The sequence below is a fragment of the Octopus sinensis genome, linkage group LG4 (genome assembly GCF_006345805.1).
Source record: "Octopus sinensis linkage group LG4, ASM634580v1, whole genome shotgun sequence".
NCBI lineage: Eukaryota > Metazoa > Mollusca > Cephalopoda > Octopoda > Octopodidae > Octopus > Octopus sinensis.
Genome location: NC_043000.1, coordinates 95,662,207 through 95,677,034, shown reverse-complemented (window position 1 = coordinate 95,677,034; position 14,828 = coordinate 95,662,207). Strand labels below are relative to the sequence as shown.

Below are 14,828 nucleotides of genomic sequence, written 5' to 3'. Positions count from 1 at the left end.
TCAGGGTCGATAAAATAAGTACCAGTTGAATACTGAGGTTAATGTAATCCGCTATCCTCCTCCCCCAAATTTCAGGCCTTGTGCCTATAGTAGAAATGATTGTTTTGAATTACTCATGCGTTATCTTTTTGTATTGAAATTTTGATGAGGTGTTTGTTATTTTTAATACATCATAAAGTAGGTATGAGATGTCGACTATGGTCAGTCTGTACATAAAACAGGTATAATATTTGGGCTGGGCATGGCCAGTTTAAATGTTAAAGAGTTAAAGTATCAGGTAAATAGCTTAGTGGCATTTCATCTGGCTCTTTAAATTCTGCCCAGATCAACTTTGACTTTCATCCTTTCAGAGCTGATAAAATAAGTTGGAGCCCCTTAGTCACTAGGCCATGCACCTACACACACACACACACACAAAAACATACACATGTGCACATGTGCATGCACGCGCACACACACACAAAGGGTGGACCAAAAAGTCACACTACTTTTTAATATATATTTACATATTAAATGGTTGTGCAACTTTTGACCAACCCTGTATCTTTTACTTACTTTAGTCATTGGACTGCAGCCATGCCGGGACACTGCTTTGAAGGGTTTAGTCAAACAAATTGACCAAAGTACTTAATTTTTTTAAAGCCTGGTACACACTTTCTCTTCTCTATCCCAAATTACTATGTCAGGTCTATTCTATTGGTCACTTTTGTTGGACTGCTCAGTTACAGGCATGTAAATAAACCAGCATTGGTTATTAAGGGGGAGTAAACACAAAGATACACACACACATGTATATACACATACATATATAAGAGAGGCTTCTTTCAGTTTCCATCTACCAAGTCTACTCACAAGGCTTTGGTCAGCCTTGGGTTATAGTAGAAAACACTTGCCAAATGTGTTGTGCAGCATGACTGAATCCAAGACCCATAGTTAGGAAGCAATCTTCTTGACCATACAGTTATGCCTGCGTCTTTAGCCACAATATATTTCATAAATTGTATATACTTACAGAGTGTGTCTTGTCATTCATAGAACACCATTCCTTAAAAGATATAGCTAAGCCAGAATTAAGCCACTGGTCATATTTCTTCCTGCTTCCTGGACATGAAAGTACATCTTTAGCAATTTGTAGTAAGATAAATCTCTTTGCTGCAAATACAAATATGAACATTTCAGAGGAAATTTACAAATAAAGATACTTTTATAAAACTCTTTGAAAACTGGAATCATTATTGGAAGTCCAAATGTCTAATACTTTTTCCTATCTTGAGAGTGTCATTGTATCTCCTCTTTGGTCCATCACATGACTAAGAGCCAACTGCTAGTTCACCAAAGAATATCTGTTAAGGGAGTAAGGAGTTGCAGCTGGAATCTACTTAGGGAACCAGACATGCTTGGTGTATTATCTAGAGCAGTCTACTTGGGAACATCTTGCTCAAGATCGCTAACTGTGATGTAGTGTTGCATAGAAAAGAAGAATTCTACTGCCTCTGCTCTTACATGCTCCCAACCACCAACTGTAACTGTAGGTTTTATGCTAATACCGGCATAGAATCCAGTTATATTTATAGTGACGACCACTGCATAAAAAGCACTGGTGCTGGTGCCATGTAAAAAGTACCCTGTACACTCTGTAAAGTAGTTGGTATTGGAAAGAGCATCTAGCTGCAGAAACCATGCCAAAACAAACAAGAGAGCCTGGTATGGCTCCTGACCTTATCACTTCCTGTTGAACCCTCCAATTAAAGCCAGCATAGGAAACAGATGTTCGATGATGATGACGGGCCTAATAAACTGTTGAAGAACCCACAAAGAGTAAAGTTGTTAATTTGATCATCTTCAGACAGGAAGGATGAATATCATAATCCTTTTTTTCTAGAGAAAAAGAAACTAAATAATGTTTCATTGTAAATATTTTAAGTGATCTTAGACAAAGCAATTTGCGTTGGACAAAACACATTGCTAAAATTGCCAAGAAGGCTGAGGGTGTCTTGGCATCACTCACCAAGTCCTTTGTGAGCCACTCTCCAGCTATCCATCTGAGGCTTTATATAGCTATGGTGCAATCTCATCTGGAATTTGCATCATCAGTCTGGAACCCCTATCTTGCCCAGGATATTAATCGTCTGGAAACCGTTCAGCGTTGTGCAACCAAGAGAATACCCTCCATCAGGCATTTGCCATATTCTGAACACCTTACTTCCCTGGGCATAGATACATTGAAACTCCGACATCTGGCAGCTGACTTGGCAGACACCCATAAAATTATTAACCATCTTACAAACAATAACTCTGAGCACCTTTTCAAACTCCACCTGTCTAACACCCTTGGACATGTTTACAAAGTCAGAAAACAGCACAGCTCCCATGACTTTCAGAAACATTTTTTTACGCTAAGAGTTGCTGAAGTATGGAATAAACTGCCAGCATCAGTTGTTAGTTGTTGGAGCACTGCATCCTTCAAAACTTCCATGCTTCCTGAGATTCACCAACACTACACCTGATTTTCTCCCCTCCATACACACACAAGCATGTATCTGACTCACACACTGTTCACTTTCCAGACATTTGTACATTACTGCATATGCTTTATATGCACTTTTGACAAGTTGCGGTGCACCTGAGCACTGTATACAATAGTTTCATTATTATTATTAAATCTATTTATTTCATAATGTCTAAGTTATTCTCACACAATACCAACTACTTTACAGAGTGTACAGGGTGCTTTTTACATGGCACCAATACCAGTGCTTTTTATGTGGGACTAGCACCAAATGCCTTTTATGGAGTGGCTGTCACTATAACTGTAACTGGATTTTAAGCCCATATTGGCATAAAACCCACAGTTACAGTTGGTGATGGTGGGGAGCATGTAAGAGCAGAGGCAGGGCCCAGTAGAACTTTTCCTTTCCATGCAACCCTCCTCTCTTTAGTTTCTCTGATCATAATATGTGTATGTGTGTGATATATGTATATGTGTGAATGTTTAGATCCCTCACTTCACTTGAAAAGTATTGAGCTAAAAACAATGATGTTTGCAGGCATCTGTCAATAAGTCATCTAGTAGCACTTTGTTTGCAGAGATATGTGAAATAAAAGCTCACTTATTTTAAAAACTGTTGAGTATTAGGAACAAGAAGGACATCAATGTGTAATAAAAAGCACCAATAATATGAATTCATCCAACTCATGCTAGCATGGAAAAATAGACATTAAATGAATGAATGAATTACTATAAATGACCTCTATGGAACAAACTATAGGACCTGGTGCAGACCTTGGTCTTACCAGTTCCTGTAAAGTTGTTCAATCCATACCAGCATGAAAAATGGACGTTAAATGTTGATAATGATGATGATGACCTAGTTTCTTTCAAGGATGAGAAATGATTTTAAATTTAAGATAGTCTTTGAAAGAAAATCCCTTCAGAGCTTTTTTTTTTTTTTTGCATAATAAATAGACTTCCCACATTTCATCCTAATGAGTGGCACTAGAAATGGAAGCTAGAAATTACAAAAGAGTATCTGAGTTTGAAAAAAAAAAAAAAAGCAGAAGGCAAAATGCCTTTTGAAAAATCAGTTTTAGCTAGTTTAGTATTCCATATCAGCCATTTCTACTATTCACATTCTTTATTCATTTCTTGTCAGCACTTAATGTCAACTTAAGTAGAGCAGTGATGTTTTAATGTCTTGCTAAACACACAACACACATTCAGTGATGAATACATAACTCCCATTCAACCACCACCATCACACAACCACTACCACTATCATCATTATAGCATCTATATTTTTCGTGCTCATATGGGTCAAAAGATGTTATATCGAGGCAGAAGTTTTCTATAGCAAGATACACATCTTGATGTCACTTCTCATTTGTTTCCAAGCACATGTAGATATCCCATGCAAAAACTCATCTTTATAACACTTCATAAATTTATTATTTATTTTCATTTGCCACTCAAAACACTCTGCCTGTGTTTATATCAGTTCAAAAAAGACTGATTTTCTTTTTCAATTAGTTAATTAGGAAACTGTTAAAAAAAGTTTACATAGATGTCTCTGTTATCCACTCTCTTCATGGCTGTGTGGTAAGAAGCTTGCTTCCCAAACACATAGTTACAAGTTCAGTTCCACTGTGTGACACCTTGGGCAAGTGTCTTCTACTATGGCTTCAGCCCAACTAAAGCCTAGTGAGTGGATTTGGTAGACAGAAACTGAAAGAAGCCTGTTGTATGTATGTATGTATATATATATATATATATATATATATATATGTATGTATATATATCATCATCATCATCGTTTAATGTCCGCTTTCCATGCTCGCTTGGGTTGGACGATTTGACTGAGGTCTGGCAAACCAGATGGCTGCACCAGACTCCAATCTGATCTGGCAGAGTTTCTACAGCTGGATGCCCTTCCTAACGCCAACTACTCCGAGAGTGTGGTGGGTGCTTTGTACGTGCCACCGGCACAAGGGCCAGTCAAGCGGTACTGGCAACGGCCACGCTCAAATGGTGCTTTTTATGTGCCACCTGCACAGGAGCCAGTCCAGTGGCACTGGCAATGACCTCGCTCGAATGTTTTTTCACGTGCCACCAGCACAAGTGCTAGTAAGGCGATGCAGGTAACGATCACACTCGAATGGTGTTTTTAACGTGCCATCGGCACGGAGGCCAGCTTGTTGCTCTGGCAACGATCTCACTCATGTGGTACATATATATATATCTTTTAGTGTCTTTGTGTCTGTGTGTACCCCTATCACTGCTTCACAACAAGTGTTGGTGTGTTTATGTTCCCATAACTTAGCAGTTCAACAAAAGGGCCCACTAGAATAAGTGCCAGGCTTAAAAAAGAAGTGCTGGGGTCAATTCATTCGACTCAAACTTCAAGGCATTGCCCCAGCATGGCCACAATAAATGACTGAAACATGTGAAAGAATAGATGTCTGTAATACAGATATGGTTATGTATATTAGTTTTAATTTACCTTAGTAAGATGTGTGTGTGTATGTGTGTATGGATGGATGTGCATGATGCACACATGTCTGTGTCTTTTAACTTTGACATCACCAGGGGAGTGGTGATAAATTGAAGTCCCACATAAACAAAAAAAATGTGGCAGCCCAATGATTCAATGTTGTAAAAAAACAAACAAACAAAATAAAACATGAAAATAAAGGGTCTTACTTGAAAATAAACTGTCCAGAGACATGTAACCAGACAAATATATTCCTTCATTTCACTTAGATATATCGTGAATGTCTTGTTTCTCTGAACTAAAGCTTTGATGCCTAACAATTGACTTGGCAGAAGCCAACAAGACTATCCACCATTTTCCTAAAAACAAGTTTGGTCAGCTTTTTGAATTCAATACATCTACCACCCATGAACTTCCTTGTAAAATGAAAAAAAAAAAAAAAACAGAACAAAAACACAACACAGCACCTATGACTTTCAAAAACATTTTTCCAAGCTCAGAATTGTTGAAACTTGGAATAAACTACCCACATTCATTGTTAATTGTTAGGCCACTGCATCTTTCGAAAATACTACATTTAACATGCTTATGCACTCTTTCTTCTTTGTGGTTCTTTTATTGTTCAGTTGCCTATCTTTTTGTGTCTTATTCTGCATACTATGCATCTACTTTTGATTATCATTGCAGTCTGTCCTTACTTGACTTATTACTGCTTTCTACTTCCTCTTTTCCTGATGAGTTGTAGTGCATGGTATACTATAAGCTTATTATTACTTCAAGTAAGAGTTGGCATCACAAAGTTGCATTTGTTGAAGAACAATGCCTTCATAAAATTCACTCATGCCATCACTGAAACAAACTGCCATAAGAATGATGACAACAATGATATGTGTGTGTGAGTGAGTGCGTGTGTGTGTGCGTGCGTGCATAAAAATCACCACATTTGTGGATGGTGAAGACGAAAGATCTGAATATAAAGAAGGTTATGAATGACATTCTGAGACTGATAACAACCGAGGCTCATAGCTGAAGCAGTTCCATGCAAAACGACTTGACATTGCTGAAGAATTAAACATTGGTCACTCAACAATTGTTGGACTTTTGCATCATATAGTAAAATCAAAAGAAAGCTCTTGACAAATTGCAGCAAGGACATGGACAGCTGACATAAAACGATGATGATAGGCCTGCTGAACATCACAATGATCCCAGGCCTTGTGACCTGTGATACTATTTAACACCCAATATTTTGCCTTGGCTTGTCTCTTGATCATGCTGATAGAATGGAGGAGGTTTATGAAGTGTTGTGAAAATGTAAAATTCTGTGGGTGTTGCTAACTTTAGTCAGTATGATTTAACTCTGACACATAAAAGGCATCTGTGCTGGTGACATGTAAAGGAACCAATGTTGGTGACACGTAAAAGGCACTTGTGCCAGTGACATGTAAAAGCACCCACTACACTCTTGGAATGGTTAGCACTAGGAAGGGCATCTAGCTGTAGAAACCAAGCCAAAATCAGATTAGAACCTGGTACAGCTCCCTGGCTTACCAATTCCATTCAAACCTTTTAACCTATGCCAGTATGGAAAACAGATGCTAAATGATGATGATGACAATGAGTAGACAGTTGTCATCACCAACACCACCATCATCCATCATTTCTATGGTGGCATGGGTTGTATGATTCATCAAAGTTCAAGTCAGATCTTATTTGGAGTTATTTCCCTATTGATGTATCAGAGATGGCACATTCCTCTCCAAACTTTTTTTTTTTTTTTTGTATGATTTCTACAGCTGGATGCACTTCCAGTTATACCGATTTATTTACAGAGTGAACTAGGTGCACTTTCTCATGACACCAAACCTAGAAATGGTGTCATGTCCTTGGACAAAACTAAAGTCCTTTCTATCCCATTCTACACTGTCTCTATTCAATAACTCTTACATTCAGCTGATAGCTGACTCTAATCAGCCCTTGTCTAAAAACTAAATTCGTCAGTGAAGGATATTATAGAAGAGAACTTATGCAAAAAAAAAAAAAAAAAAAAGCCGTGAAAGAAAATAATTTCAATCAATCTTAGTTGCCTCCCTTCGTTCTTGGATATAATTTTTCTTCTTCCGATGTTGATAAGGTACAGGATAAAGTACCAGTTTTCTTGTAATCAACTTAAACCCTTGAAAATGGTACCCCAACATTGCCACAGTGAACTGACTGAAACCATTGAGAAAGCTAAGGAATAACATTATATGTATATGAGTATAAGTAGTGAATATGCATTATAATCTCACCAGCTTGAGGGTCATCGGGATGTTTGTCTGGATGACAGGACAAAACACGTGCTTTATATTCTGCATTGATTTGCTCTATCTGCAGAAATAGAAACAAAAAATGTTTGATAAAACATTATAGAAAAAAGCACATATAATGTAAACATAATTTTAAAATATTTTGTAATTACGCGTAATTAGGCAAAACATACACATGAACACAAACAAAAGATTGTTTTAATTGCTATTGTTGTAAATACAGATATTGTTCAGCTTGATATGAAAATATTCTTGGGTTATTTACAGTAAAAGTCACTTAATCCTTTTGTTACCATATTTCTGTGGAAATATACCCTCTTATTTCAATAAACTTCTGAAATAATGAAGAATAGGGCGAAATAACTTTGCTGTTATTAAGCTGATGTTTGCAACATAAATTAGTATGAAATTTTGAAGAGAAATTTTAATTTAGATCACTTTAAAGTAGGAAGCTTGTACCATAAAACCAAGAAAGGTTAATGAAACTAAATACTGAAGTATAAAGCTACAAAAAAGCACTGAAGTGACTCATACGTAATAGAATTTTAACAATATGATGGGTAATATGTGGATGAATGAAAATATTCATTAATACTGAAGTAGAAGATACATTTATTTTTCAGATCCCAGATATACTTGGATAGTGGTGTTGTGCCTCTTCTCTCTTCATGCCTGAACAAAAAGATTTTGGTTGTATCTGGATTTAACATGTTGTTTTTGAGGCCTGTATAGCATTTTGTACTATAGCTACACACTTTTGAAAACATTTACTACTTGAAGGGTACGTATTACTATAAGGCATTTGCTATGTGGTAAAGAATCATGCATGATTACCTATGCTAATTTCCTCCAAATAAATCCTAGATAAGGAAGAAGTGAAACTGTCTGTACAGTGGTAACTTACCATAACATTACTCTTATAAAAATCTCATGGAACTTATGGTTAGTAGGGAATTGTTTACTGGTTAAGTAATAATAGAACTAACATTTAAACTGAAAAGTGGATGAAAATATACAACTTTCCCTCTTCTAGCAGTTAGCTTTAGAAGTATTTTATTCAGGAATGTATTGAATTCTATAAGCAAAGCGTCTTTTGCTTATAACATTACTGTGAAGTTTGACAGCACAGTTAAATATCTCTTCACCAGAAGATATTCAAGAGAGTCTCTGATATTTCTCAGCAAATTTTACAGGTTGAAGGGTGATTATAACTCCAGACCAACCAAATTAACTTGTAAGTAAATTTGGTAGGTGGAAACTGAAAGAATCCCACCATATATATATATCACCATCATTATTATTTAACATCTATTTTTCCTTGCTTGTATGAGTCAGACAACTTATTGAGGAAGAGTTTCAAATCTTTTGTCACCAACCTTCACCCATTTCCAAGTAAAATAATATTCTCCATGACTAGACATGTTTTTATTGAAGGCTGGAAATGGACACCACTTGGATGATGGAAACATTCGGTTTAGAACTATCATATGAAGCCAAAGCAAGGAGACAGTATTACACACACACACTCACAATGGGCTTCTTTCAGCTTCTGTCTACCAAATCCATTCACAAGGCTTTTGTTGGTCAAGGGCTATAGAAGATACTTGCCCAAGGTACCATGTAGTGGGATCGAACCCATCACTATATGGTTGGGAGGTAAATTTCTCATCACACAACCACACCTATGTTTTTATATATACACGCACATGACAGAAGTAAATAGACATCCCATAAACATTGTTCCATGCTTATTTTAAATTGAAATGGTTTATATCTTTTATTAATTGATATCTTTATGTTTCAGGTTCTATAGGTGACTATTTGATAATGCTATGTACAAAAAAAAAACCTTGGAACTGTCTGAATTTCAAAGAAGCCATATTGTAGGTTAATCCGAAGGTGGACTTAGTGTAAAACTGCAGAAAACCTTGGGATCCTGCTTTCTACAGTTAATAGAGTGATTTTGCAATTCACCAGAGAGGGGAAGGAGTCCACATCACCTCACCCAGGTTGACCAGGACCCTCTGACAGGACCATTTGCTTTGTTAAGAGAAATGTGGGGGATAATTTTTGTTGTAAGGTCTCTGACATAGCAGAACAAGTTGATGTCAGTCCCAGAACAGCTGTCAGGTATTGCCACAAACTTGGCTACTATGGCAGAGCAGCAACAAAGAAGCCTCTTCTTCGACCAGCCAATATCAAGAGGGGAAATGATTGGGCCAGTGAGATGGTGGAAAGGTCACTAGCATTTTGGGACACTGTCATATTCTCTGATGAATCCGGATTTGCTGTACTTTCTAACAATGGTCGAGTGTGGGTCTGGAGACTGTGATCCAGAATTTGACATAAAAAGATCGAAGCCAACAATTAAATATGGCAGCTATTCTGGGGAGCAATGGTTGATCAGAGCTGATGGAGTGTTAGAGAAATATAAACTCAGATAAATATGTGTCTATATTGCAGAAAGGACTCCTTCCAATCTTCTTCAGTGGTGAAATGATTAAAGACTCTTTATTTATGGAAGATGGGGCTCCTTGTCACATAGCTAAAACGACCCAATATTTGTTGGATGAGAATGACATTAAATAGCTTCCACGGCCAAGCTAGTTACTAGATATGAACCCTACTGAACATCTCTAGGAGATAGACAGGGCACTTCATAAAAAGAACAAGAAAGCATCTTCAAAGCCAGATCTTTTGAGATTACTGCATAAAACTTGGCAAGAAATTCCTCAAGAGAATATGCATCATCAGATCAGTAGCATGCCTAATAGGGTCCTTGCATTGAAAAATGAAAAGGGTATGTCTACTAAATATTAGAATTCAGATTATAATAATTAATAAATAATTTGAATGTATAATTCCAGATTTAAATAAAGTTTAACGATTATAAGGGTGTCTATTTATTTCTATTTACATGCGAGTGTGTGTGTGTATGTAAAATAAAACAAAAATGAGAAATTTTTTTATAGGATATTAAGTTACTAAATCTTATATGCAATCTCTCATGCTTTGTTATATTTTCTACATGTACTCCATAAAGTAATCTAACCCAAGATACATAGCAAAGAATAAGAATACAATAGCACAAATGAGAATACACTTGGAGCTCTATTTAAGGTTTAAACTGCACCAGATAAATACATACATACATACATATAAACATTATTGATGTCACATACTTAACGTATGTGTTTTGGTTAAATACTTCTCAGCTGAAGTATTTTGTCCAGGGAAAGCCACCCCACTTTTAAGATGTTAAGTGTAAAAAACACTGTATACTTCAAAACCAGACAAAACAAACACCCTTTGGTGAAAGAGAATAGGGAATTGATATTTTGCTGTTATTTCAGCTCATCAGCACCATATACTTGAGTCACCCTTGAAATGAATTCAAATTGCTGGCCTGAGGTATATACAGATAGCATAAAATCTATCTACTGATGTGCAACAGCACCACACAAGTAAAACAACATTGAATTTTGAATTGGAAGCAGCTCTAATAATATAAATATTATTGTTGTCTCATACTTAATGTATGTGTTTCGTTTAAACACATTTCAGCTGCAGTATTTAACCCCTTACCCAGCAAAGACGAGTTCACTCGTCTTCACCCAATTTGTCTTTTTCAGAGTGTGACGAATAAATTCGTCCAAAACATAATTTCAAAAACAGCCACAGTCGAGTTTATAAGTCAATTTTTGGCATTTCTTGTTTTTGTCTGCTTTTTTTTTTTTTGCTTTTTGTTTTTACAGATTACGCTCATATGTCAAGCGCAGAAAAATAAATATGTAAAAAAAAAGATTTTTGAGAAGACATGCTTAAAAAGAAGAGTAAAATGTGTAACTCCCCTTTACTTTTGATGTTTGAACATTTATCTATTTTTCTACATAACCGCCATTTCGGTCAAAGCATTTTTGTAGGCGCTGGGGCAGTTTTTGTATACCCATGTCATACAAGCTCACCGCCATGTCATTGAGGAAGTACTGAAGCTCATCTTTCACATCATCATTGCTGAAGCTTGTTCCGGCGAAATGTTCTTTCAGCTTAGGGAACAGGTGGTAGTCATTGGGTGCCAAGTCTGGACTATAAGGTGGGTTGCTGTTTATAGTCTTCTGTCAGCATTTGTGGGACCCATCTTGTGTACACCTTCTGATATTGCAACTTTCACTCAAAACCGTATGAATGGTGCTTCAAGGAACCTCAGGAACCAAAATGCGGAGATCATCCAGAGTGATCTGCCAATTTTCATGCAGGATTTTCTCAACCTTTGCAACAGTCTTGTCAGAAATTGATGGTCGCCTGCTTCTTTCTTTGTCATGAATTTCAGTACGACCAGCTGCAAACTCCCTACACCACTTGCAGACGTTTTTGACATCCTTCCGTTAACTGGTGATTGAGTTTCAATCAGTTTAATGCCTTTTGCATTCAAATACCGAATAACTGTGCAAACGTCACACTTGACAGTAGCATCAATCAGGAGCTCCATCAGATATGACTGCCAAGCCAAGACTGAGCGTGGCAGCAATGAATGCACAGGGGCAGGCACATGCATAACAAACACAACAGTGTTGCCAATAGCTGCATGCACAGTTTCCCTGCGTCTCCAGTGCTTTGGAGACCTTACTTTAGGGTTAGCTTAATACTGTTTCAGTTGTGTGCACCATATCATATATATATTAATTGAAGTGTACAGTATTATACATCCGTTACAGCCAATCTTACCAATTGCTTTTGTGCTAGGGATTCAATGGAGTGTTAGGTAACAGTCTGATTATGTAATCTTGCACTCATAATCGGGGTGTTACATAATAAGACTGTTACCTAACACTCCGTTGAATCCCTAGCACAAAATCAATTGGTAAGATTGGCTGTAATGGATATATAATACAGTAGACTTTGATTAATATATCCGCTTTACTGACAAATATAGTGCATTTTTTCCTGACTTATGGACTCTTACACACACACACATCAAAAGAGCTACTAATAGTTTTATGCTTTTATGATACTTTAACTAGACATACTTATAAAATATACCATGTATCTCCAAGCAACTTTTCAGGTTCTATCCATTATATATATATATATATTGCAAAAAAGGGTGCTGGACAGTGAGAAAATAAGAAAAAAAATCAAGAAGAAAAATGCAAAGGTTGATGCAAAAAATGGAATGAAAAGAAAGAAATCAAAGCAAGAAAACCAAGATCTCCATCCTCCCTCATTGCAGAAATCACAATTAATGCAGCAGGTATAAAACAAAAGAACAGAAAATAGGTCAAAATCTGCAAAACAGCAACTCAATCCAGAGCAGGTGGTATCCTATATCTCAATAGAAAGAAACCTGTTCATGTGATTACACCTGCCAAAAATTTCAAATCTGGAATTAGGTAGTGTGTTGAAACTCTTGGATCTAAGCTAAGATGAATATGAGATCTTTCTGCTATACATAAATTGTATTTTGTAGATCCATTAACTTGTTTGTGTGTAGGTATTTGTATATGTCACCTTACCTTGACATCACATGATAGTTGTAAAGAAGTGATTTAGAAGTGGGGTCATTTGTTTCTAGTCTTCAGGTAAAACCACGTCTAGCCAAGGGGAAAAATGTTACCCTATTTGAAGACGGGTGAAAGTTGGTGACAGGAAGGGTGTCTGACCATAGAAAATCTGCTTCAACAAATTCTGTCTGACCCATACAAGCACAGAAATGTGGATGCTATGATAATTAGGATGATGATAACACTGATGACTATCTTGGATATGCATCTGTACACTCACTCAGAAACAACATACTCTCTCGTAAACACATCTTAGATGTTAGTCTAAATCTATAGCTTAGTTTAACAGGGTCCATTCTGCTGCAAGCATTCAGGTCATATCTTGATCTGAGGATAACTTTCTTCCTTCCCCCTACTAGTTATGGAGGCTCTTGAAAGGGTCACAATCAATTCCCCGTCTAAGCTGTGCACTTGTGTGCATGTATGTATGCATATATGAATATATAAAATATATACGTATTTGGATGCCTATGTAGGGCAGGATTCATGAAAGATGAACTGTAGATAGGAACTGTGGGTTAGCTAGGGGAGTTGGTCACCAGCAAAAGGGACTTCCGATTGGAGAAAGTAAACAAAACAATATTAGCAGTGAGCATTAAATGAATCTGAATTAACTAAACAGAAATAACTGGCGACTGATGTACATAAAGTAATAAACCTTTGATATACATATTCTCATCTCCACTAGTTTATTTGTGTATAGCTTAACAAAGCTATAACTGGTGACTCCGATGATAGAACAACAGCTCTCGCTATCGAAACAAACATGGCAAGCAACAAAACAACTCTGAGGCTACCACAATTCTGGCTTCAGAGAGCTGAACTATGGTTCGCACAGGCAGAAGCCCAATTCAATATAGACAAGGTAATGGCTGACCAAACGATATACTCATACATTGTAGCAGTACAAGATGAAGATACAGCAACGAGGGTGCTGGACATTTTACTCCAACCCCGAATAAAGCACAAATGTGCCATATTGAAAACCAGGCTAGTGGATACATTCCAATGAAGTGAACGAGAAGCAGCAGCCAAGATACTGGAGGAGGAATTAGGCGATTCTAAGCCTTAAGAACTGATGGACAAGATATTGACATTAGTCCTCTCTGGTGAGTCACCTTCCTTTTTGTTTAGGGAAATATTCCTCTGCAAGCTGCCACCCCAGGTCCAGGCCCTGGATAACTCAAACCGAAATCAAGGATCTGTGGCAATTAGTGAAGGCAGTTGACAGACACTTTTTGTCCAGTGGTGTTATGGTCAACACCATAGGGTTGGCCCCAAGACAGAGTAGGGTTAAGCAAGATGACTTGTGCTTCTACCATTCAAAGTTTGCGAAAAAGACTACAAAGTGCAAACAACCATGTAGCTTTATGACCCTTTCACCAGGGCCGGCTGGTTGCCAGCAGACATGATCAAATGCTCCTCTATGTCTACGCTCGGAGCTCCAGACACAGGAGCAGAAGTCAGTGTGATCCCAGCGTCGGCAAGGGACCTCTGTCATGGAAAGTAGAGTAAAACTTTAACAACCACCAATGAATTGAGTAAAACTTTAACAACCACCAATGAATTGAGGTGTACAGTCGCTGCACCCTTTCTCTCAACATCAGCTCACAAAAATATACACGGGCATTCACCATCGCCAATGTCCATAATCAGTGCAGACTTTCTTTGAGCACACTTGCTACTGGTTGATCTGAGGGGAAGATGACTCCTCAACAACACAACAACACTTATACTTTTATGTCTCTTGAAACATCTGCACATGCCCCCTCCCTCCCCGCATAGCAACTGTCTCGCAAACCAAGAACGAATTCTCAAATCTTCTTGTAAGTCACCCCAATCTCACCATTCCGACATTCTCCAAACCTACAGCCCACCATGGGGTGACACACCACATCTCCACCACTTCCCCCCCCCAGTGTACATCCACGCACATCGTCTATCACCAGACAAACTTGCAGTCACAAAGG

At 37.5% G+C, this 14,828-nt stretch overlaps 1 protein-coding gene across 2 annotated transcripts in view; it reads right to left on the bottom strand.

Annotated features, from left to right (window-relative positions):
- Positions 1 to 14,828, bottom strand: part of LOC115210749 (J domain-containing protein) — a 44,705-nt gene that overhangs the window by 24,404 nt on the left and 5,473 nt on the right. For both annotated transcript variants that reach the window (XM_036502246.1, XM_029779462.2), the window contains exons 2-3: positions 7,280 to 7,358; positions 1,013 to 1,152 (exon numbers count right to left, since the gene is read on the bottom strand). In XM_036502246.1, coding sequence (XP_036358139.1) covers positions 1,013 to 1,152; positions 7,280 to 7,358 — 219 coding nt within the window. The remainder of the gene's footprint in view (positions 1 to 1,012; positions 1,153 to 7,279; positions 7,359 to 14,828) is intronic.